The sequence below is a fragment of the Xyrauchen texanus genome, chromosome 33 (genome assembly GCF_025860055.1).
Source record: "Xyrauchen texanus isolate HMW12.3.18 chromosome 33, RBS_HiC_50CHRs, whole genome shotgun sequence".
Lineage (NCBI taxonomy): Eukaryota > Metazoa > Chordata > Actinopteri > Cypriniformes > Catostomidae > Xyrauchen > Xyrauchen texanus.
In genome coordinates, this window is record NC_068308.1 from 24,513,656 (window position 1) to 24,538,684 (window position 25,029).

General features: G+C 36.8%; 1 protein-coding gene across 2 annotated transcripts in view; it reads right to left on the minus strand.

Annotated features, from left to right (window-relative positions):
* The window catches only part of LOC127626957 (zinc finger E-box-binding homeobox 1-like), a 100,456-nt gene that overhangs the window by 18,367 nt on the left and 57,060 nt on the right, over positions 1 to 25,029 (minus strand). For both annotated transcript variants that reach the window (XM_052103119.1, XM_052103118.1), the window contains exon 2: positions 13,249 to 13,416. Coding sequence is in view for 1 of the 2 variants with exons in the window: in XM_052103118.1 (XP_051959078.1) it covers positions 13,249 to 13,416 (168 nt within the window). In the remaining variant the exon portion in view is untranslated. The remainder of the gene's footprint in view (positions 1 to 13,248; positions 13,417 to 25,029) is intronic.

Here is a 25,029-nt window from a genome sequence, read left to right on the forward strand (position 1 = left end):
TTAAATTAGCTTCTTTAATTTGAGAAATGTAGTCTCATTCTCTTTTGCACACAAACGAAAGATTGGCTCAACTAACGATTGCAAATGAACAAGTGAAGGCTTCAGGAAAAACTGAGCCCTCAGGCGGAACGCTGTTCTGTGCCTTAACTATGCAGTCTCTCATGCGTACACACAAAATGAGTCCGCAATGTCAGCAATTACAACTAATGGTATTTGCTAGCGAGTCAAAACAACATTCGGAAACACCTGAGGACATTTGTGCATTTGTGTGTCGGAATGATTTAAGAGATGCAGCAATATTTAAACAATATTTAAACAAACTTTACTTATTATATTTATATATTATATCACATATTAGGTCATATTAAGGATGAAAATGTCCTTTAGTCAGTACTTTGTTGTCATATTCATAAATTTTTGTTTATTTTACTCTGATTGAAATGGCATGTAATTTTAGTTGATGAAAATGTGCAAAATGACAAAATAAACATCAAAAAGACCAAAATGTAAACAAATATTTTGAAATTTTAAAACAATTTATAATTAAAACATCAAACGTATTCAAGATTTATCAACATGACCAACATAACAAAACTGGCCTGAAAACCTGAGCTTCTAAAATAATATAAGAAAATGAATATAATAGCATATATTAGCCTCTTTTTTTTAGCCGTTGTGAATTCTTTATACTCAAGAGACTCTTCAGTTTTCAGTGTTTTTAGGATGTTTCATTACGTGTGGTGCATTTTTTACGGAAACAGCGAATTCACAACACAAGTTATGCATTCTGACTAGCATGTAATTTAGTTCAAATTCACCTGTGTTTTTTCTTCATTGTCTGTACAGATTGTGCAAGTGTAATATTGTCTTTATGCAGTGAATATAGTGTTTAATTCCATACATAAGATAAGTATGAGGTAATCAACTCATTCAAAAAGCGGTTCAGCTCTTTTAGGTCATGAGGCCTAACATGGGGGGATTATTTTGATGAATTCTTTATAGACTTTTTTAAAATTGTGTATTGTTAATATCTTGCAGTACTATTTTATTCTCGTCAGATTTTCGTCAACAGTACTATCATGATGTGCCTTTTTCGTCTTGTTGGAATCAAAACACCCTTTGTCAACAAATGTTTTCGTTAGTAATTTTATTGATGAGATTAACACTGCAAAGAAGCACAGATCAGAACCACAGTGGATCTATACACCACCGTCACTTGAATGCATAAAATAAAAATAGTCCCCAATGTCATGAGTTCGGCAGTTACATTTTTTTTTTTAACCATTACAGGGCTTGGTACAACATCCCATATGGAATGATTTTCCGGACATTATTCAAAAGGAATTGCAAATTGTATTTGCAATTGCGTTTTCAATTTGTGGACGCATAAAATGTGACATAATCCAAACGCAATTGCAAATCGCGCATTACCGTTTGCATTTTCGTTTAAGCGAACGCACAGTGACTGCCAGATTTCAAATGGAAAAGCAAAGTCCGTTTGCAACTGTGTTTCCCATATCTTACGAGTTTTGGCCCTGTCATATTTAAATAGCAATTTCAATTACCATCTGCTTTTTCACTTTCTCAGCGTCGCGTATGTAGCCAGCCAAAACTCAAATGGAATACTAATTCCCTTAGTATTTCCATTGACGCCTTACACGGAAACCTGTCAATCAGGGTCAAGGGTGGGATTATGCTATGGGGCGTGTTTGTCTTGGGAAGAGACGTCACTCACAGTCGACGGTCAAGATCAAATAAACCAGCGTTTGTTCAGGGCATCACCTCTTTATTTATTTTGTATTTATTTTAATGTTTATTTGACAGGGACAAATGCATAGAACACTGCTTTATAAAGAATAGGCCTACAAAGTAGATGCCACGCATACATGTTTCTAGCCATGACTAATTTGCAACCCCTGTCCCTGGTTAGGCTTATAAATTTAAAACAAAAATTACAGAGTATTGAGTTTAAGATTTATAATTAATAAAATACATACAACAAATACATCCCATATATGAAATAAGATATGGGCTTAAGTAGATGTGGAAGTCACTATAAAACAAAGTCTAGACACATTTAACAATACAAGAACACAAAAGGGTGCATATGTCTGTGCGTGCTCACATATGCAACATTATGTTTGTATGCATTGTGTTATGTCCTACGGAAGCGTATTGCATTCACTTGAGAGAAAAAAATCTACTCTGTTTTTCTGAATTAACGACTTAATTATCTCAGAATTACGAGATAATTTTTCATGGGAAAAAAAGTTTTTGCTCTGTTTTTCTGAATTAACTGACTTAATTATCTCAGAATTACGAGATAATTTTTCATTAAAAAAAATACTGAGATCCCTCAAAATCCTGCCAGGAGCTCTATTTTAGCTGGATTGCATGGAAGTAAACATGTCCCGCCTTTCAAGTTTAATCCGGTTTTATTTTACTTTGGGTCTGAGACAATTTATAGAGATATATTTTAAACTTGGCCTTCAATACAAAGACATTACTGTCTATGACATTTGTAATACTGTCATGGCTGAGACACGCTTTCATCTTCCAAAGGACACTAATCAAGCAATAGACTTGTACTTGCATTTAACACGAGAACTACCGGAATTCTAGAACTACTAGAATGGCCATAGTGGTCATTCTGACCGTTCATACTAGACTGTACCAAAATGTCATGTCATATTTACATTCGAAACTTCTATTGAGGTTTTAGAATGAAGCTTCTAATGTCTGTCGTCATATTTTATATCGTCATCACCCTAAAAATGTATTGAATAAAATAGAATAATATGGATCAAATGGAGCGCAAGCTGACGCATGATAGTCCTACATTATACGATCTTTTTGTAATATATAATAGTGCTAGACTATATAAATACATAGGCCTATATATATTATATATTAGCTGCTAGACTGCCCGGAAGGTGCGTGCCTCGCTTTGTGTCCAGCACGTTTTTTCCACCACAGTGAAAATGTTTTCGAAAGTCTAAACGCCAACAAACATGGATTGAGGCGGAATATTTCGTTAGATAAAAACATGTTGTGAATTTTGGAAATTATTACATCTATCCTTTTTCAAAACATGTTGACTTTTGGACTTTACAACGCTCTGGAGTTATTGGAAATTGGAAACAATCCTATGCAGCCACCACTGGAATCAAAATCCATGAATAAATGAATCTGTTATATTAATAAAATGAATGTGAAAATGTATTAGTTCATCGACAACCACAGAACTTGCTATTATATTAAATTATTCTCTTTGTAAAATAAAAACAAATCAATACAATAGCTTATAAAAACATCACCAAAGTGTATTTCAATGCATAGTAAAAACCTTAGACATGTATGAAACACATATAGGCCAAACCAAAATGGCCAAAGCGGTTAATAAAGAGTATGAACATTTGCTAAACTGTGGGAAAACGAACTGATTTAGAAAGCAATATTTGTTTTACTGTGAGCAAAAATATCATGCTGTAAAACTATAATGAAAATAGTATGCTGTAAAATCATTATGAATGAATTCTCCTAAAAGTGGGCTCACTTGAACAAAAAAGGGGGCCCCCTTTTAGGAGAATAATTTAATATAAATAATCAAATTTGTATCTGTAATTAGCTACAATAGCAAGTTCTGTGGTTGTTGATGAACTAATACATTTTCACATTCATTAGAATTAAAATTTCGTGTCCTGGTGTTTATTATTAATTTATACTACAGGGCTGTTGAATGCTTGATTCTGATTGGTTGAGAACGTTCTAAGGTGTGCAATTATTTTCAGGGAAACGCACGGCTAAAGTAGTTCCAGGCAGGTCTTGACCGCATTACAGTTCCATATCACTTCGCGTAGTCAACTGTAATAACGGAAAATAGGATACAATTCATAACAAGAAGTGACAGCGACAAATCCACTTCAACTTCAAGAGGAAAAAAATGACAGACTATTTTGATTTTTCGAAGTAAATTTTAATATTTACGGTGAACATAAACATTTTAACAACTGGGCGACCGCAGTATTGGATAGCTCAGATGAAAAAACAAATAAACAGAAGAGGACATCAAAGGCAGCCGGCAACAACAAAAGACATAAAACAATCAGCTGAAGAACAGCTAGACCGACTCGAGGGCGAAAAACATGAAGAAAACACCAAAAAAACAACAGCTTGGGCTGTCAATGTGTTTAACGTGCAGTTTAATTTTAATAAATAAATTCGTTCGAATTAACGAATGAATTATAACATATGAATTAATAAATAAATTAAATAATATGACGCACATGATTTTCTGTCTCATTATTGCAACCTCTGTCTCTCTAATAACTACACTAATAACTGCATTAGTCTGCTGTCAGTGGCTCAAACCTCCGTTACTAACTCTAAAATGACGTTTTGGAATTAGCAATGGAGGCAGATTAGACGCGTAAGAAATTAGTCCTACATACAAGAGCGTTTTAATGACAAAAACTTGACAAACGTCTACAATCACATCATCTGAACAATGTTTCGAGGTGTGGTAACTGTAGTATAAGCGGAATAATTGACTCGGGCGTTGAATTATTAGAAAAATAATGCACACCGAGTGTAACGGCCACTCGCTCGCGTCGTGACGCATTACCACCCCGGTGTGCATTATTTTTCTAATAATTCAACGGCCCGTCGTCAATTATTCCTTACATAACTGATTCATTTATTCATGGATTTTGATTCCAGTGGTGGCTGGATTGTTTCCAATTCGTGTTGTCCAAACATTTCCAATAACTCCAGAGCGTTGTAAAGTCCAAAAGTCAACATGTTTTGAAAAAGGATAGATGTAATAATTTCCAAAATTCACAACATGTTTTTATCTAACGAAATATTCCGCCTCAATCCATGTTTGTTGGCGTTTAGACTTTCGAAAACATTTTCACTGTGGTGGAAAAAACGTGCTGGACACAAAGCGAGGCACGCACCTTCCGGGGCAGTCTAGCAGCTAATATATAATATATATAGGCCTATGTATTTATATAGTCTAGCACTATTATATATTACAAAAAAGATTGTATAATGTAGGACTATCGCTTGGCGCTCCATTTGATCCATATTATTGTATTTTATTCAATACATTTTTAGGGTGATGACGATATAAAATATGACGACAGACATTAGAAGCTTCATTCTAAAACCTCAATAGAACTTTCGAATGTAAATATGACATGACATTTGGTACAGTCTAGTATGAACGGTCAGAATGACCACTATGGCCATTCTAGTAGTTCTAGAATTCCGGTAGTTCTCGTGTTAAATGCAAGTACAAGTCTATTGCTTGATTAGTGTCCTTTGGAAGATCAAAGCGTGTCTCAGCCATGACAGTATTACAAATGTTATAGACAGTAATGTCTTTGTATTGAAGGCCAAGTTTAAAATATATCTCTATATATTGTCTCAGACCCAAAGTAAAATAAAACCGGATTAAACTTGAAAGGCGGGACATGTTTACTTCCATGCAATCCAGCTAAAATAGAGCTCCTGGCAGGATTTTGAGGGATCTCAATATTTTTTTTAATGAAAAATTATCTCGTAATTCTGAGATAATTAAGTCGTTAATTCAGAAAAACAGAGCAAAAACTTTTTTTCCATGAAAAATTATCTCGTAATTCTGAGATAATTAAGTCGTTAATTCAGAAAAACAGAGTAGATTTTTTTCTCTCAAGTGAATGCAATACGCTTCCGTAGGACATAACACAATGCATACAAACATAATGTTGCATATGTGAGCACGCTACAGACATATGCACCCTTTTGTGTTCTTGTATTGTTAAATGTGTCTAGACTTTGTTTTATAGTGACTTCCACATCTACTTAAGCCCATATCTTATTTCATATATGGGATGTATTTGTTGTATGTATTTTATTAATTATAAATCTTAAAATCAATACTCTGTAATTTTTGTTTTAAATTTATAAGCCTAACCAGGGACAGGGGTTGCAAATTAGTCATGGCTAGAAACATGTATGCGTGGCATCTACTTTGTAGGCCTATTCTTTATAAAGCAATGTTCTATGCATTTGTCCCTGTCAAATAAACATTAAAATAAATACAAAATAAATAAAGAGGTGATGCCCTGAACAAACGCTGGTTTATTTGATATTGACCGTCGACTGTGAGTGACGTCTCTTCCCAAGACAAACACGCCCCATAGCATAATCCCACCCTTGACCCTGATTGACAGGTTTCTGTGTAAGGCATCAATGGAAATACTAAGGGAATTAGTATTCCATTTGAGTTTTGGCTGGCTACATACGTGACGCTGAGAAAGTGAAAAAGCAGATGGTAATTGAAATTGCTATTTAAATATGACAGGGCCAAAACTCGTAAGATATGGGAAACACAGTTGCAAACGGACTTTGCTTTTCCATTTGAAATCTGGCAGTCACTGTGCGTTCGCTTAAACGAAAATGCAAACGGTAATGCGCGATTTGCAATTGCGTTTGGATTATGTCACATTTTATGCGTCCACAAATTGAAAACGCAATTGCAAATACAATTTGCAATTCCTTTTGAATAATGTCCGGAAAATCATTCCATAATCCCACATTGTCTCCCCTTGGCAACAGCCCTGGTTCTGTACAAAGCATAGATATCCCATCATTTAAGAAGGCACAAGAATAGAAGAGTAATACAGGACTATGCTAATTTTATAGAATCATTTGCATATTCATTTCAACTTCATTCTTGGCATTTGCAGATAGAAAAACCATGAATGCTATCTTGATCACCAATGATTTCAATGGCAAATGTTTTAGTGAATCCCTCCCAAATGTGCACAAGAGGTTTAAATGGTGCTGAAATCTGGGTGTGAGAGGTTCCGCTTGTGAAGGAACAGATGAATACCAGAAGTCTTGCTCCAAGCTTTACCCAGTACTATACAGCTATTGCAACAAAGTGTTGTCATGACATCACAACACAAACGTAACCCTGACAATCGCATATTATAAGTGGGCTAGAGATAGAGAGACGTGAATGTAAGTAATGTTGGATGGCTGAGGAGTGAGAGTCAATCGGATCTTTCACACTCTCAACAACTCTCTGTTTCCAAGACATTCTTGCAGTCTGGTCTCAATAATTTATTACACCACATTATTAAAGTCATATGACGTCTTCTTGTAAGGGATAATATCCCCTCAGGGATACAATAAACAGTTGATAGAGGCAGACAAGAGATTATCTTGTGATTTTAACAACAAAGCAAAATCTTCTTTAAACAGAGGAAAATAAGATAGGTGTGGTTGGTAAACTAAGATCACTGAAGGAACACACACATATACACATGCACGTACACACAAACATGCACATACTGTATGACAGATTATGTATGAAATCCTGACCTTCTTAAACACACACATTTAGTGTGAAGGTCAGATAAAGTGCATGAGTGTTCTGTGATGGGCTTGGTTTGATTTGTGGAGTTAGCATGCTAAAATTATTGAAAAGGCTATGCTATCAGATCTAAGTGAGATTTACTTTTATTTGGGATTATTAACTAGAGAAACTGAACATTTAATGCTAAAGATGATGAGGGTGAAGAGAAAAAAACAAGGCAAAAGTTTAATTATAGCATTCTATGAAGTCATGATGTAAGAATATATCCCAATCTGACTGATCACACTGAAGTCACATTGCAAAATATTAGATACTAATTTATTTCCTGAAAGTGGCCCATATCGAAATTGAAAATGTCAGACTCAATGGCTACATTCACACTGCAACTGATTGTGGCCAGACTCTGATTTTCTGCTTAAATCAGATTTTTTTGTAAGATTGTTCACATGACATTTTAAATGTAGCCAATATCTGATCCTGAACAGGTGCTGCTCATAAACTGACCTGCATGCATATAACACTCCCTAAGCATGTGTATAACAACCCTGACATCTTCATTATTCTAATATGTATAGCTATTGATTCAATTATAATTCAAATTATAATTAGTTGTTATTTTTGTTTTGTCTAATAATAGATCAGCAAGTCATTGAGAAAGACGTCTTGATGGCTAATGTATTTAAAAGTAATTTGCAATCGTATGGTGGAATTGAATAATGAATTATCAAAGCTCAACCATAAAATCAGAGGGCAGCAGGAAAAATGGCATTACACTTATGCAAGGTAAGAAGAGTTGTTATTTATAATGATTTCAGATTTGCATTGATTTGCTTTATGATACAGAAACACAGGAACTTAAACCATAACAGGCCTAACAGGGAGAATCAAGTGTGCAAATAACAAATGTTGAGTTACAAAATCACATAAAATCCGACCTGCCTGTTCACTATAAAGGCACATTGGAAAAAATAAAATATATATTTTTTATTTATTTTAGTTTATTTCCACATATAAAAGTGGACTGGATCATATTTGAAAATTGCAAATTCAATGTGCTTGTGGCTGTTCACACTGTCATCCAATTATCAGTTAACATATGTGTCACCAGACTGACACCAGATACAGTGAAATCGGAAACAGTAGGTTGACTTTTTTTTTAGCTGAAATCAGTCAAAAACCTGTAAAACTGAAATTAAAAACATGCCACCAGTGGCATTACGTCTTGTTTGCCTTATGGAAACATATGAGCTCCATGTAGTGGCGCCAAAAGCGAGTTGTTTTCCACGGTACAGAATGTAATACATTGAAGAGGAACACATATTTTATAAACTATACCCCCAAATCCAACCCCCAAACCTAAACCTAACCATCAGTAGATTAAACATTTAATATTAGAGGGAAAAATGTTTACCTCCGAATCACGCTTGTCACTGATTATGCAAAAACAATTACTTCTTGGTTTCAACGCTGAATCCAACGCTGATGCAACACACATCCAGTCATGCCACAAGGGAAAGTGAACACACTTGAGGAGAAACAATTCTGATGGTAGTTGAGCTTGTAAGTGAGTCAGCATAATGTGTCCAATAGGGTACTGGAACTCTTGGAAACAACATGCCGACTACCTATGTGATCTTGTTGGTGCCCCATGTGACAGAAAAAAAACAGATTGGGTTCTCATTCAGCTGCTGTTGTGTTCTGAAATAATAGCCAATTTCGTGCACTAACATTGGCTCCTAATTCTTATTCTGTAAATCTCAGGTTAGACCTCCTTTAGCACTACATTTCCCAGAATGCAATGCATCACTTTTCCTGATTAAAGTTCTGGTAGGATTTCCATTATTACTCAGGCACTTACACCATGTTCCCTAGTGACCAATTACTCCACCATATGCTCATGCACTTTAAGACCTTCAAGTCAAATATAGAATGTAATCCTCCCCAACAGTAAAAATGAGGTAAACCCATCCACCGTGTTCCTTGTTCCATTTTGCTAGGTGCCTGTACTCACCACATTACGTAAATGGCTAACTCCTAATGCCTGTTCAAGAAACGTGTGGTTAAATTACAGGGGAATAGAACAGCATGACATATCGAATTGAAAAAGCAGCATCGCTTTCCGTGCCGCGGTAGTCATGTATTGCTTTGCTGGGTATTTACCACATAAATGACTGAGAGAGATCTGTTTTTATCTCAGGGAATATTAGAGTTGACTGTGAGCAAGAGGCCAGTCATCTGATCATGACAAATTAATCGTAGAAAAATAGCAGGAAGGAGACAGAGTGAATGAAAAAGAGGAGGTTGAGGTAGAGGGGCATACAAGAATTGTAGCTTTAAAACCAACACAGACAGACAGACCACAGAAAGACCACAGAGAGTCAGTCTGTCTCTATGCAAGGTGGTACTCTAAAACAGAGAATGCTGCCAAAAAAAAAGTACGAAATAAAGAAAAAGGGAAAATCATAAAACATGTAGGCAAGAGTGTAACAGCCATGTGGAATGTTAAGGACTTATTAATTAAGGCACTTATTTACAAAAAGGTGATTGTGTCCCAATAGGTAATTGTTGCACTGTCTTCGATTCCGAACTAAATCCATACCGAATGCAAGTAATTTAGCCTTTTAGATATGAGAGTGGAAAGTGGAGAGAGAATAGGAATGGGATATGACCAACCTAGTTTCATTGAATCATCTTACAATACCCAATTTTTGGCAAATTATTTTAACCTCGCTGTGCATATCACCTGGTAAAATAAACACTAGAGGCACTAAAAAAATAAATACTTTTATTCCGTTTCAAGAAAATCACAATTAAAATGGCACATTATTAGTTAATAAACAGTTTTCGCTCTGTTCCACAAACGATGGTACCTTATGATATCAAAACAATTTTACTATAGCCCATTAAATGTGAGGCGATACTTCTTGCACATGTGAGCTGAAGTATACTAGTACCACAAAATGAAGTGGTTGCTACAGGAATTGCGTTTTTTTAATCTCACATTTGCTTTTATGACACTATTGGTTAGGTTTAGGTTTAAGATAGGGAAGTAGGTTTTTGTTTTATAACTCGATAAGGTATTAACCTTAAAAACCTCATCTGTTTAGGAGAACATTTAACCAACTCCTTTTGCAACACTTAACCACATTTTACCTTTCAAATGCTGCAATTACAAAGCATTACAAAATGGCACATTTTGCCAGATTACCATAACATAAGCATTATGTATATGTACAGTATATATATATATAGAGAGAGAGAGAGGGAGAGGGAGAGGGAGAGAGGGAGAGGGAGAGGGAGAGGGAGAGGGAGAGAGAGAGAGAGAGAATTTTTATAAAGTGTCATATGTTGTATTCGAACTTTAAAATATGTCTTAACATGTTGCGGTAGCCTGAAAAGAGAGTGCGAGTTGGACTGATATTGCTGAACCGTTAAAGCTGCTTTACAGCTCTGAGCATTATGAATGATGTGTAGCTTAAGCAGAGAAGTGTGAATAACTCAGACACGACACGTGAGAACCGAGAACAATGCACATTACATCCCGACAGGCCAATTTCTCTATGTGGCACACCTCCTAATGGCTCGTATATCTGGGCCTCTTACTGCAAGTGCTAAACTGAGCCGTTGGCAATGGAGCCAGAAACAGGCTAAGAAGCAGAAAAGCAATGGGAAGGAAAAATGCTTTCGAATTGTTGAAGGTACAACAGGTGCTTGTATCCTCTGCTGAAATGTGTTAAAAGAGAGAAGACACAAAGACGTTTGGTCTCACAACAATAATTAATTCATACCTCTTCAACAAAGAAACAACAGGCAGACAAAGCAAGACTACAAACAGATATAGGTGCAATGGAGTTAAGAAACGAGGGTGATGAGAGAGAGAGAGAGTGTGTATAGTTCCTCTCTCTTAACTCTCAGGTTTCTGTGCAGTATTTAATGTTTGGAAAGCTCTGCCAAAAACAATTATTTTCTTATTCACTGAACCTCCAACCTGCAGAGAACTGACAGAGAAACAAGGAGAGAAAAATGAATGAATACTGGCAAAAATGTAAATGACAGAGACCTATGAATTTCTTGGGTGAAATTAAAAATACAACATAGAGAGAGAAGAAAATCTAGTGAATGAGAAAACTGAACGAGCAAGAGAATAAGGGGCTGCTGTGCCAGCAGTTGCCATGCCGCGGTTATAGCAGCGGTATATTACCTGCCATCATGTCTACGTCCCGCAACACTAACCTTAATGCACAATAGCACCCTGGAAGCTCACACACAACAGACTGTGTTCACCTGTTCCTGCATAAACTATCCCCACACTGCAGGCAATACATGTTAGCCCAAGAACACTCCAGAAATGCCTACATTGAAAACAAATGAACTCTACTGAATCCCAGTCTCTCTCTATCAAAGCATTCATTACCTACATAGAACCAAAAATTCATCATCTCAATAAAAACTAGGTTCACATTTAGTGAAAGAAATATCTGTGCTTGCAAGGCAGAAAAGGAATTGTGGGGCGGCTGTGGCTCAGGTGGTAGAGCGGGTTGGCCACTAATCGCAGGGTTGGTGGTTTGATTCCTGGCCCACACGACTAGAAGTGTCCTTGGGCAAGACACTAAACCTTAAGACATTTCTTAAGAAAGAAGAAAGGCTCCATTAAAGAACGACACAAACTGCTTATGCGCATCAAGAACGCAGAACGATGCACTTCAACGTAACCAGAGAGCTTGGGAGTCTCAAAGCAATCCGATGCGCAGTCAAAAGGGTAGAACTGCAAGATAACACAGGTACACATCTCGTTCATGACATTGAGCAGTTTAACCTTTCTATACACAACTATTTACAACATTACTCACAGCAGAGGATTTAACGTCTGACAGTGATCGTATTGAAATGTATTGTTGATACAGTGCTTTGATTGCTGTAACAGCAGAGGTGCATAAATGGACTAAACTTAAATAATTAAAAAGATTCAACTTCTGGGGGCCTGGGTAGCTCAGCAAGTAATGACACTGACTAGTACCACACCTGGAGTCGCAAGTTCAAATCTAGGGCATGCTGAATGACTCCAGTCAGGCTTCCTAAGCAACCAATTGGCCCGGTTGCTAGGTTGGGTAGGGTCACATTGGGTTAACCTCCTTGTGGCCGCTATTATGTGGTTCTCGCTCTGGGTGGGGCGCATGGTGAGTTGTGCTAGGATGCCGCAGAGAATAGGGTGAAGCTCCACACGTGCTATGTATCCGTGGTAATGCACCCAACAAGCTAAGAGATAAAATGCGCAGATTGAGAATTATCAGAGGCAACTGAAATTCGTCCTCCGCCACCCGGATTGAGGTGAGTAACTACGCCACCACGAGGACTTAGAGCACATTGAGAATTGGGCATTCCAAATTGGGGTGAAAAGGAGAGAGAGAAAAAAAACTTCTTTCAGAGGGTTTTACTGTGCTGAATATTATTCACTTTTAAATAGCAAGTTATAAAAAACCACCACCATTAAAATATTAATGTTAGTAGTTGACCCCACAAATCAACTAGTCAGTTGTTGGACGACTATTTGATTAGTCAACCACCATAGCACTTTCCCTTATTCCTCACAGGCAGTTAGTATTTAGTAGTATAGTAGTATACACATTTCTTGAGAAATAAAGTTTAGCAAATAAAAAATATATAGTATGAAAACAAAGCAAAAGTTTGAATAGCGTCTATATGTTAACCGTTTATTAATTGCAGAACAGATTGAGAAAAATTATAAAATAATAAAATCCTCACATTTTAAGTAGTGTAGCAAACAATTAGAAAACTTGTTGATATCAGAATCTTTCATTGAAACTCAGTTTGATTATGTATCTTTGTAATTCAGTGATATCACAGTGGGTGGGGCTTACCATCATCCCATCTGCCATCTGGGTCGGCAGCCCCATTAGGGTCATCGTCAGGGGCCACGCTGTCACAGTCAGCCCCATCCAGGAGACTCCCTTCCTCCTCAACAATGTGAAGCTTATCTTCATCATCAGAGTCCGACTGGCCCTCCAGCACAGGACTGTAGTTACTTACTGCAAAGACACAGAGAAAACACAGCATTTAGAGTGAATGCTACCATATGGAATTGCTTGCAAAATGAAGCGTCGGTAAAACCCTCAAGATTTAGGAAGAGGATGTTGGTTCAAATGACAGTACAAGATAGAGACAGACAAGAGTAGACAGAGAGAGACAGCACCTAGGGAAAATGCACAGATCACAGCTGAAACCAATTGTTGATGTGGGAGAGATGACTAAAGAGATGTGAGAGATTGAGGGTACTTCAGGGAATAACTCAATTAAATCCCAAATTGTTGTGGAGCAGTTCCAGTATCTCCCAATAAGCCAATGAAACAAGACAAAGAATCACTCAAGATTGAATCAAAATATCAGAACAAATGTTGTGCTAAAACAATGCATGACCTGGCCAAATGGTCCAGTAGAAACAGTCAAATGGTACTGTAATCCTGATTTCATTTACAGCAGTGATCTTAACTAGTTTTGGTTGAAGACATAAAGTGACAACCCAACATTGTACCAAATCTGTGTTTATCGAACACAAGTAAACAATAATTTACTTAAATCAAATATTGAATTTCATTTTCTTTTTGCATTTTCTCCTACCTTATAAAAGTTGAACATTCTATTTATTTTGCTATCCTAACTATGCACGATTATATGGTTAGTGGCATTTTATTTTTAACTTTTTTACAAAAAGGCCAGTTTATGTAATGTGACTCATTCAGATTTTTTAAAACAGCTGTTAATAGCGAAAAAATGTTTAATAAACTGAAAAAAAGAAAAATATTGAAGGACAAGATGCATCGTGATGCATCGAAAATCGTTTTATAATCGAATCCCTCTGAATCGTAATCGAATCGAATCGTGAGGCCCGTGAAGATTCACACCTCTATTTATTTTGCCATGCTTTTCCAAGCCAATCAGAAGACACATGACCCATTTTTGTTTAAAGTACGGAACTGTAATGGAAAGATATTCATTTTTGGTTTGCCTGTGTGCAATCGGAATATTTGTTTTTATTATTATCATGACACATGATACCTCTCCTCAGCCTTTATTAACCATTAAATGGCCTTTTTACTTTTTTGACAAAGAGAAGCGACAGAGTGACCTACATTATTTGCACCACAGAGAAAGAGAGAAGGATAAAGCTAAAATGCCATTGATTTTCTATAACAGGCCAGGCGGCCTTAATTAGTAATGTGTGTATGAGAGAGCAAGAGAGAGAGGGTGTGTGTTTGCGTGCTGGACTAAGTGTGATTTGACATTCGGTTAAAACAGTGGATGACAGAGTGGTAAACTCACCTAACAAGTTCTCCTTCGTTAGGGTAAGTGCTGGCAGAACAAGGCCTCTAATGGACTGTGCATAAATCAAACCGAAACTGAGCGCTCAGGTTTATAAATTCAGCTAAGTGGAAAAAGAGATCTTTTCTAGCCCAGCTATAGGGAAATGATATGCCTTAGACTGTGGCCACCAGTGAAATCTGTATTATCTTAAAGAATATTCTGGGTTAATTTTTTTTTTTTTTTGTAGTAATCAGCATTTTGTCAAATATGCTGTCTATTGAGCTTAATTTGTATAGAACCCAGAATATTCCTGTGGCATGGGGGGGGGTCATGTGTCGGTCTGCGAGAGAGAGAGAGAGAGAGAGAGCGGTAAGGCTCGTCACCTGGTTCATAACTATCTCTAACACCTGTCTGTCATTATAGTGATGGCGAAGGGAGAATTAAAAGGCACGCCAGAGCATCGGAGAGGGAGAGAGAGAGAGAGTCCACAAATCACATTCTCAGACACTCTGGCTGTTGTGCTTTCTGGACACTCTCTTTCACAATTCCTATAAAAAGAAAGTTCACCAAAAAAAAAAATAATTACAAAAATTCTGTCCTCATTTACTCAACTGTTGTTGTTCCAAACCCATATGAGTTTCTTTCCTCTGTGGAACTCTGAAGGAGATATTAGGGAGAATATTAGTCTCAGTCACCATTCAGTTTCATTTTTCTTTTGTGTTCCACAGAAGAAAGAAAGTCTTACGTCTTTCAAAACAGCATGAGGGTGCCTAAATGACAACAGAATTTAAAAAACTGTGTGAACTATCCCTTTAATTGCCATCAAAAATAACATTATGCAAGAAAATGGCAGTGGTTTGCACTGTCAGAGCTGTGAGTAGTGATTGTACACAGCAGGTGAGTTTTTTGCAACAAAGGGATTGGAAGGTGTGCCAAAGAGCCTTCCTAACCTCCTCTTTCTCCATTGCCCTCCCTCTCTCTCTCTCTCTCCATCATTCTTCTTTTCCACTCATCTAAGTACCTCTCTCTGGCCAAATCAATTTTCCTTTGAGAGGAGCAAAGTCAGCAGAGAGGTTGGCCGTAGATTCACACACACACACATACACACACACACACACACACACACACACACACACACACACACACACACACACACACACACACACACACACACACACACACACACACACACACACACACACACACACACACACACACACACACACACACACACACACACACACACACACACACACACACACACACACACACACGTTGGTGTGGCTATCATTATGAGGACTCCCCATAGACATAATGATTTTTAATACTGTATGAACTGTAGATTATATCCCCTAACCCTAATCCTACCCCTAAATCTAACCCTCACAAAAAACTTTCTGCATTTTTACATTTTCAAAAGAAACATAGTTTAGTATGTTTTTTAAATGATTTGAAATTACACTAGAAATGTACTCATAAACCACATTTATAGCATAATACCATTGTAATTACCAGTTTGTAATATAAAAATTTTTCTCCTAAACCACCCAAACCCACACAAACACACAAAATAACTCTACTGCAAGCCGTATCTGGCACATTTACATTCAGCTGATTTTGTGCTTTTTGTTGCACTCTTTAACCAACTCTCTCTCTCTATCAGCTTTTATTTTACTGGTCCGTAACCAGTTTTTAAAGTGGTTATTTGTAACATGGGGCTCAATGGTAGTCGATTAGTGAAGTTCATGACCCCTGTATTCAGTTCATTTTGAACAAACCTTATGTATCTAAACTTCCCATAAAAATGTGCTTGATCAAGGAGAGGTGAACAGAGGTGCAGGGCTTCCTTAAGAATGATTAGTCAACTATTCGTTCATGCAACCCACTGACTAGTTGGTTTTATAAATACTGTATATAGTTATGCATTTAGCGTACATACACAAACCTCTCAACCTGGATCACAGCAAAGACCTGTTGTGTGTCTATATGTATCTGATAGCCCCATCTTTTTTTTTTTACAAATCTCAATATGTGTCTGGGTTGAAAAATGTTGTCTATGCCAAAATGAAAAATTACACGATCATAGAGTTAGACTCATCGCTTACTAACCACAAGCCCTGTCAAACTGTGTGATGCACAGATCACCACAACAGTCAATTCGCTCTCCTGTGAAGGAGACGCTGTGAATCTCATCAGGCTGTTCAGCCAAGGGAAGAAAACAGTGAGGCTAGTCAGCAGAAGACTGAAGTAAAGGGACAGTGGAGAGTGTGCAAGATCTGTGTGAGTGATCCATGACAAACAGCCACGAGCCTTGTTACGCCGTTCCACATGAGAGATTTCATAACAGCCTTTAGGAGGTACACACAGGAAAAGTGACTAAACAAATGTTACGCAGAGAAAGGAATAGCACACATTACACACAACAGTGCAAAGGCACAGGAAGAACAGTCAGTACATAATACATGCAAAACTTAAAGCATTCAACAACTGTGCATTAAAACGGAGAGGTTAGAGGTCAGTGTAATACATTTTTGGGCCTTTTTGTATAATAGAGAAAGGTATAGTTATTTTATAGTAGAGAATTGATTATTGGTTACTGTAATATTGGATCTACCCATAAATGTAATTTGATGGGTCTCTAAAAAATTGAATATATAGGAAAATAGGACAAAAACATGGATCATAGCAATCAAATAGGAAAATATAGCTGCAAGGAGCCATTATCGGGGTTCAAGAGGTAAAGGGCCTTTAAGTGCATGTGCTATAAGATTTTAAGAATTATTCTGATAGCCTGTAAGCACCTAAAATAGAGATAAAGTAATACAATTTTCACCACGCTCAGGTGAACAACCATAGAGATGTAGTGTTTTTAACATGTCTGACTGTTATAGCACCACCTGTTGTCCGATCCACACCAAATTTTGCATGCTTCTTTGGAATCATGTTTCATTTGTGTACTAAATTTGATTTCAAATGGAGCCTTTCTTTAGGAGTTATTGGCTTTTGGGTAAACTAAGCCACTCCCATATGTTTAATTTTTTAAATGACACTAAAGTCATTCTAAATAAAAACAAGTTTTTTTTATAATTATTGATCTAGAAGTCCAGAGATTTGAACAACATAGGCTGAGTGAAAATCCTAGGACTACTTCACAAAAATATATATATTGTTTTAAATAATCTCAAATATTTAATGAACAATTTGATTGACACCTATGGTTCTTGAGGCAAAGAGGAGATCTATCATATGATATGTCTAACATGTATCTGTGTGACACACCACATAATATTCAATGATTTAAACGCAAGTAAAATGTGATACCGCTGTGTTTCAATCTGATCAGCCTTTGTTATCCTTGTCAAAAAGCTGCTGAATGCTGATTGGTCGATGGCAGCCATGTTTTTCGAGATATACAACTGTCTTCGTAGACCTTAATTGAACCGTGGACAAAGATACCTTATACAAAATTACAGGCCAATTGGACCAATGGCTCCTTAGTTACAGCCATTTTTAGATTTTTCATATTTATAATGCCACCAAATGGCCAAGGTGTGCAATATTTTTCCAGTGTCCTCAGAATGACCCCATACATAGGTTTCCAGAGTTTTGTGAAAATATCTCATACCTTTTAAGAGTTAAATGCATTTGTATAAAAGTGGCTATGTGCGATTCATACGTTTTGGCATATTGTTGTGATGATAAACCGAAAGTAAAATGTGTAATTATTGATAATGGGAATCCAGAGAATATTTCCGCATTAGTTTGGTTCCAACCAGACTTATGGCCTAGGACTAGTTCGCAAAAGTAAATTCAACGAAAAATCGCATATTGCAAAAAAAAAACAATTATGACTTTAATGAAATTGGAGATTTCATGTCTACGGTTTGTTCTGCACGATCAGTTTTAGGACAGAAAAATTATAATAATTAAAATCCAGACAAATACAATAGGGTTTTAGCACTCCGTGCTTGAAACCCTAACTATATATTGCTTATAGAAAATGAAACCTATTTTTAGGGGCATTACGATTTTTTACATTGCGACATTAATTTCATGACAGTTACGCACATTTTATGCCTCAATTCTTATTACCGCAATGTGTAAAAAGATGGTAATTATGATATTTTCTGATTAACGCAACATGGAAAATAGTTATATCTTATTTAAATTACAAATATTTATGTCATAGCACACCTTTGGTCCTGCGTTTAATTTTTGCTGATTTCAAAATAATTGTACAACAGCATCTTTTTTCGGTAGTACAGAAAGTAAACTACTATGTTATGGTATTAAGAATCATCATTGCAAACAATGGGAATAATAAAAGTAAAACGTCCGTAACATTAATGAGAGTTGGGATGTAAAATGTGCTTAAGTGTCCTGAAAAATAATGGTACTAAATGTAGGCTTCATTTAATTTTTTCAAAATTGTATTAATTTGTTAATTATATTTTTGTATTGATTTGGGGTTGAATATGACCATTTTTCTGACAGGCTTTGTGAGAATCACCCCGCAATCTTATTTTACAGCCTACCTATTAGAATATCTGACAAACACACTTGTCCAAAAATAAACATTAACGTTCCTCTGATTCCTTCAATGATCTTTGTATGCACTGACGGCATGCATATCACTATGATTTCAAGTCAGCCATGAAACCATTAGCCTAATGAGTCTACATTCCTGTTGGTCAATCACTTTTTCAAAGGTCTTTGGATTTTACAATCAAACCATATGAGCACAGCAATATATGTACTAACCTCTATTTCCAGAACTCCAGGTGACTCTCTGAAGCTTCTATTTAAGGGTGTTTTCACACTAGCACTTTTGGTGCACACGGTTCAAATGACATCAAAGTTCGATTTCTTTGGATGATGTGATGATGCGGGTGCACACCCCTGTTTTTCGAACAGGGGTGTGCACCCGCGAAAAGGTGGTTTGGGGTAGGGTTCATGTGAACGTTTGTTTGTTGGTATGTTTGCTGCTGATATAAACACAATCGTACCAAATCTCAGAAGTAAACTGCTTGTGATGATGTACAATTTGCATTTTTGCAGGCTTCCGATTTAATGGTATAATGCATTTCTCAAACCTGACTGTGTCCAAATAAAGCGCCATCAGACAGTAGTTCACATCCTTCATGTCTTGCAATGCATCTGCCGGCTCGTGGCAGACAGACACTTACATTCTCACATCATTGCACATTCAATGCATCTGTGGCAGACAAATATAAGTGTCATTCTGATCATGCATGTAAAGTTTTGGTGGTAAATGGTGGAAACTTTAATAGCACAGTGAAGCTGATGTCTGCTCGAGTTGCTACCCTGCCTAGTGACTGTGGTAAACAGCTGCTACTTGTACTCACTTTGATGACACAATCGAACTGCAAAATAATCAGACCCTAATAATATGATGTGAACAGAGACCAGTGGGTGCTGGAGGAGGGGGGAAGAAACTAACTCAGGTTCGGTCCAAGCAATTAAAGTGTGAAAGCACCCTAAAGCACATTTGAGGTACCCCCCTCATGCCCTCTAGAGCACTGCAGTGACATTCATAAATGTCTTTAAAAGCAATCCCCTCATGAGACAAGCACCCTGTGGCAGACACATACACATTTATAGTGATGCTAACACACAAACTCCAGCCAGAGTCCTAACTCAAGTGGACAAAGCACAGCTGCTTGTTAGTTGTATGTCAAACATGGAGTCTTTAATAATGGATTGAACTTCCTTCCATTCAAACGCACCTCAGACTTTAAGGCAGACAAGAGTTATTGATTTGTCATTTAGGAAGGTGAGCTGCAGGTTTCCCTTGAATCTTTACTGCTGAGAAAGTTCCAATTGAAAGATCTCCAATCTACTCCTTGAACTCACTCAATCTCAATGTAAAGGCTATTGTAACAATATTCTTTGTTGGTCCTGGAACAACATTCTGGTAAAACAAGCATAACCCTATCCCTAACCCAAACTCTAACCCCAACTATTTTTAACCAGATCACACATTAATACATCTACTTACAGTATAATTGCATCTAATACTGCACATTATGACAACTGCACCTACTATCACTGCCTCATGTTTAATATAGAGCTGAGTATTGCCAACCACCTTATGATACGATGCATATCGTGATAAATATGACTCGATTCAATAAATCGCATTGCATCACAATATCAGAATTGGATTGCGATCTTTCACGCATATCATAGAATAATGCTAATGTTAAGAGTTTGAGTTTTTTTATTTAGTCGACCTGCTTCTTCAATATTGAACTGTTGGACATGATATCAATGCACAAATAGATTAATGAAAATATCAAAACAGGGATATAAAGAAAATATCATGATAAATCAATAAATATGACTGTATCATGTCCACTAATTGGAATTAAGCACTTTGTATGTTTGTAAAACTGTCTCAACTGTTTGTTTTTGTTTTTGTTGGTCATTTGTATCTCAACTGAATGTCTCAAGTACTTTTCAAATTTTGTAAATCTGTGTATCATGTGCAAATTATGTACAGTACTGTATATTGTGCATTATATACTGTGCAAATGTTTATATTATTAAGTATATACTGTGTATTCAGTGCATAGACAGTATGTGAATATTGTACAAAACAGTGCCAATGAAGTAATTTGATTCTGATTCATTTGATCATTATTTAAAAAACATTGAAAAGAATAGAGTTCAAGCCCAAGGCCCAGCCATAGCTCTAAAATCATATTGTTTTATAAGAATGTTGTTCCATGGTAAACAATGAAGTTTATCCAAGAACATTTATACCTACTTAGTAAAATCACTAGACATACGAGTACACACAACTGTGAACGAATGTTTTTAAAATATTGTAAATCTTCAATCTTTGCATAGTTTGCTATTTTATGAAGGTGCACATTATTAGCCAGTAAGGATGAAATGTGCTAAGAGAATGAACTCTGCATTAAATCTCTCAGGAGTGTGTCTCTTCTGGAACAGTGCTGTCTCTCTCTGCAGCACATATTAGTCATTGTGGCCTGTGGTTTAAGAAAATAATCACCGGGGCACACCGATACCTTGCTCAGGATTCTGTTCATGGAATTTATCACCAATGAAGGGATCTTGATGGGGGCTCATGAGCAGTAAATTACAGCATACTTTCTTCTTCACAGTGACGGCTACGTGTACCTCCCAGAGACTTGAGCTCTGTAGTGCCTTGTGTTTTTTCACCTCTGTATGGAAAGTAACTGGTTGTGTACCTATAGGACTGCCAACAACAACATATGAAAATTCAATGTGGGTGATCGCAACAAAAAACCATAATGGCCTGTAATTGGGTTTCAATTGAAAACACAGTTGTCGTTTGGGCATAGGAACATGTTTTTGTTCAAAGCTATCTTTTGCAGAGAGAGAATGGGAGTTTCTTTTAGAAGTACAGTAAGAATGGATGGTTGGGTTTTTTCATTTGTTGCGTCCAGTAGAGAGAGAGTGCCTTTAGTTCGCTCCTCCAGCCCTGGTGAGAGAAGCTATGCATGGAATGTCCAATCATAACACTCTCCCTGAGTGGCTCAGCCATAACGACAGATCTCTGTGTCAGCTTTTCTTACCTTCATTACACAGTATTGTTGCTTTTCAGCTGCAAAGACTAATAAGTGGTCTTTGCAAAGCAAAGCATCACTATTACTATTGCAAATTTTTGAGTATTTTGCTTTGGTACAAACTCGTTTGTGATTCGGACAAACACTAGCGGCCAAAAGTTTGGAATAATGTACAGATTTTTCTCTTCTGGAAAGAAATTGGTACTTTAATTCACCAAAGTGGCATTCAACTGATCACATTGTATAGTCAGGACAATAATAATGTGAAAATTACTATTACAATTTGAAAAAATAAATACATTTCAGAACTACTTCATACTACTTCAAAGAGTTCTAATAAAAAAATCCTCCACATGCAGCAATGACAGCTTTGCAGATCCTTGGCATTCTAGCTGTCAGTTTGTCAAGATACTCAGGTGACATTTCACCCTACACTTCCTGTAGCACTTGCCATAGATGTGGCTGTCTTGTCAGGCACTTCTCACGCATCTTACAGTCTAGCTGATCCCACAAAATCTCAATGTGGTTAAGATCCATAACACTCTTTTCCAATTTTCTGTTGTCCAATGTCTTTCCTTTTTGTTTTTCTGTTTCAAAAGTGGCTTTTTCTTTGCAATTCTTCCCATAAGGCCTGCACCCCTGAGTCTTCTCTTTACTGTTGTACATGAAACTGGTGTTGAGTGGGTGAATTCAATGAAGCGGTAAGTGTGTCTATTTCTCAAACTAGAAACTCTGATATATTTATCCTCTTGTATAGTTGTACCTGGGCCTTCCACATCTCTTTTTGTCCTTGTTAGAGCCAGTTATCCTTTGCTATGAAGTACACCTTTGTATGAAATCTTCAGTTTTTTGGCAATTTCAAGCATTGTATAGTCTACATTCCTCAAACAATGGTTGACTGACTAGTTTCTAGAGAAAGCTGTTTCTTTTTTGCCATTTTGACCAAATATTGACCTTAAGACATGCCAGTCTATTGCATAATGTGGCAAATCAAAAACAAACAAAGACAATATTAAGTTTTCTTTAACAAACCAAATAGCTTTCAACTGTGTTTGATATAATGGCAAGTGTTTTTCTAGTATCAAATTAGTAATTCAGCATGATTACTCAAGGGTAAGGTATTGGAGTGATGGCTGCTGGAAATGGGCCCTGACTAGATTTGATCAAAAATGACTTTTTTCAATATAGCGATGGTGCTGTTTTTTGAATCACTAATGTCCTGACTATACTTTGTGATCAGTTGAATGCCACTTTAGTGAATTAAAGTACCAATTTCTTTACGAAATAGCAAAATCTGTACATTACACTTATACAAATACAAATCTACAGCAAAGACAATTACATTTTGTACAGCGCACCTTCTCTTGTAAAAAAATTACGCGCTTTCATGCCTCCTCCTCCTCCACGCGATGTGTGACCTTACCAATGAGCTTATGTCATCCCTCTCATGAGCTCACATCACAGAGATGTACAGTATGGAAGCGAACATTTGTAGTTAAAAAGTATATAAGTATTGATTTGTTTTTAAAAATAATCAATCGTTTGGGCTAAGAAGAACTTTATTTGTTGACTGGAGTTGTGTGAATTATTTTATGCACCCTACATATGCATTTTGGACCGTCAAAAAATTTGCTTTCACTTGCATTGTTCAAAGGAGGAGGCCTGAAATTAAATGAAAAGAAACTTAGATACATCTTGGATGGCCTGAGGGTGAGTAAATTATCAGCAAATGTTAATTTTTGGGTGTTCACTTTAACATTGTCTTTGTGTTTGTTTTTGAGATGCCACAGTATGTAATAGACTGGCATGTATTAAGGTCAATTTTAGGTCAAAAAAGGAAAAATAAACTTGTCAGTCAATCATTGTTTTGAGGAATGAAGGCTATACAATGATTGAAATTGCCAAAAAAAACTGAAGATTTCATACAAAGGTGTACACTACAGTCTTCAAAGACAAAGGACAACTGGCTCTAACAAGGACAGAAAGAGATGTGGAAGGCCAAGATACAACTAAACAAGAGGATAAGTACATCAGAGTCACAAGTTTGAGAAATTGATGCCTCACATGTCCTCAGCTGACAGCTTCATTGAATTCTACCTGCTCAACACCAGTTTCATGTACAACAGAATAAGAAGACTCTGATAAAGATAAGACTCAGGGGTGCAGGCCTTATGGGAATAATTGCTAAGAAAAAGCCACTTTTGAAACAGAAACACAAAAAGAAAGGTTAGAGTGGACAAAGAAACACAGACATTGGACAACAGATAATAGTTTTATGGATCTTAACTCCATTGAGCTTTTGTGGGATCAGCTAGATTGTAAGGTGTGTGAGAAGTGCCCAACAAGACAGCCACATCTATGGCAAGTGCTACAGGAAGCGTGGGTTGAAATGTCACCTGAGTATCTGGACAAACTGACTGCTAGAATGCCAAGGATCTGCAAAGCTGCCATTGCTGCACGTGGAGGATTTTTTTTATGAAAACACTTTAAAGTAGTTGAAGAAGTTCAGAATTTTTTTTTTCAAATTGCATTAGTAATTGTTCACATTATTAATGTCCTGACTATACATTGTGATCAGTTGAATGCCACTTTGGTGATTAAAAGTACCAATCTCTTTCCAGAAGAGCAAAATTTGTACATTATTCCAAACTTTTGGCTGCAAGTGTACTTCCGGAGACGTTCTTCTTCGTTATTTGTTCAGGGGTAAATAGAAGTTCTAAACAGCTGAGCAATGGTATGCTATTTGCAAACATTCAGACACTG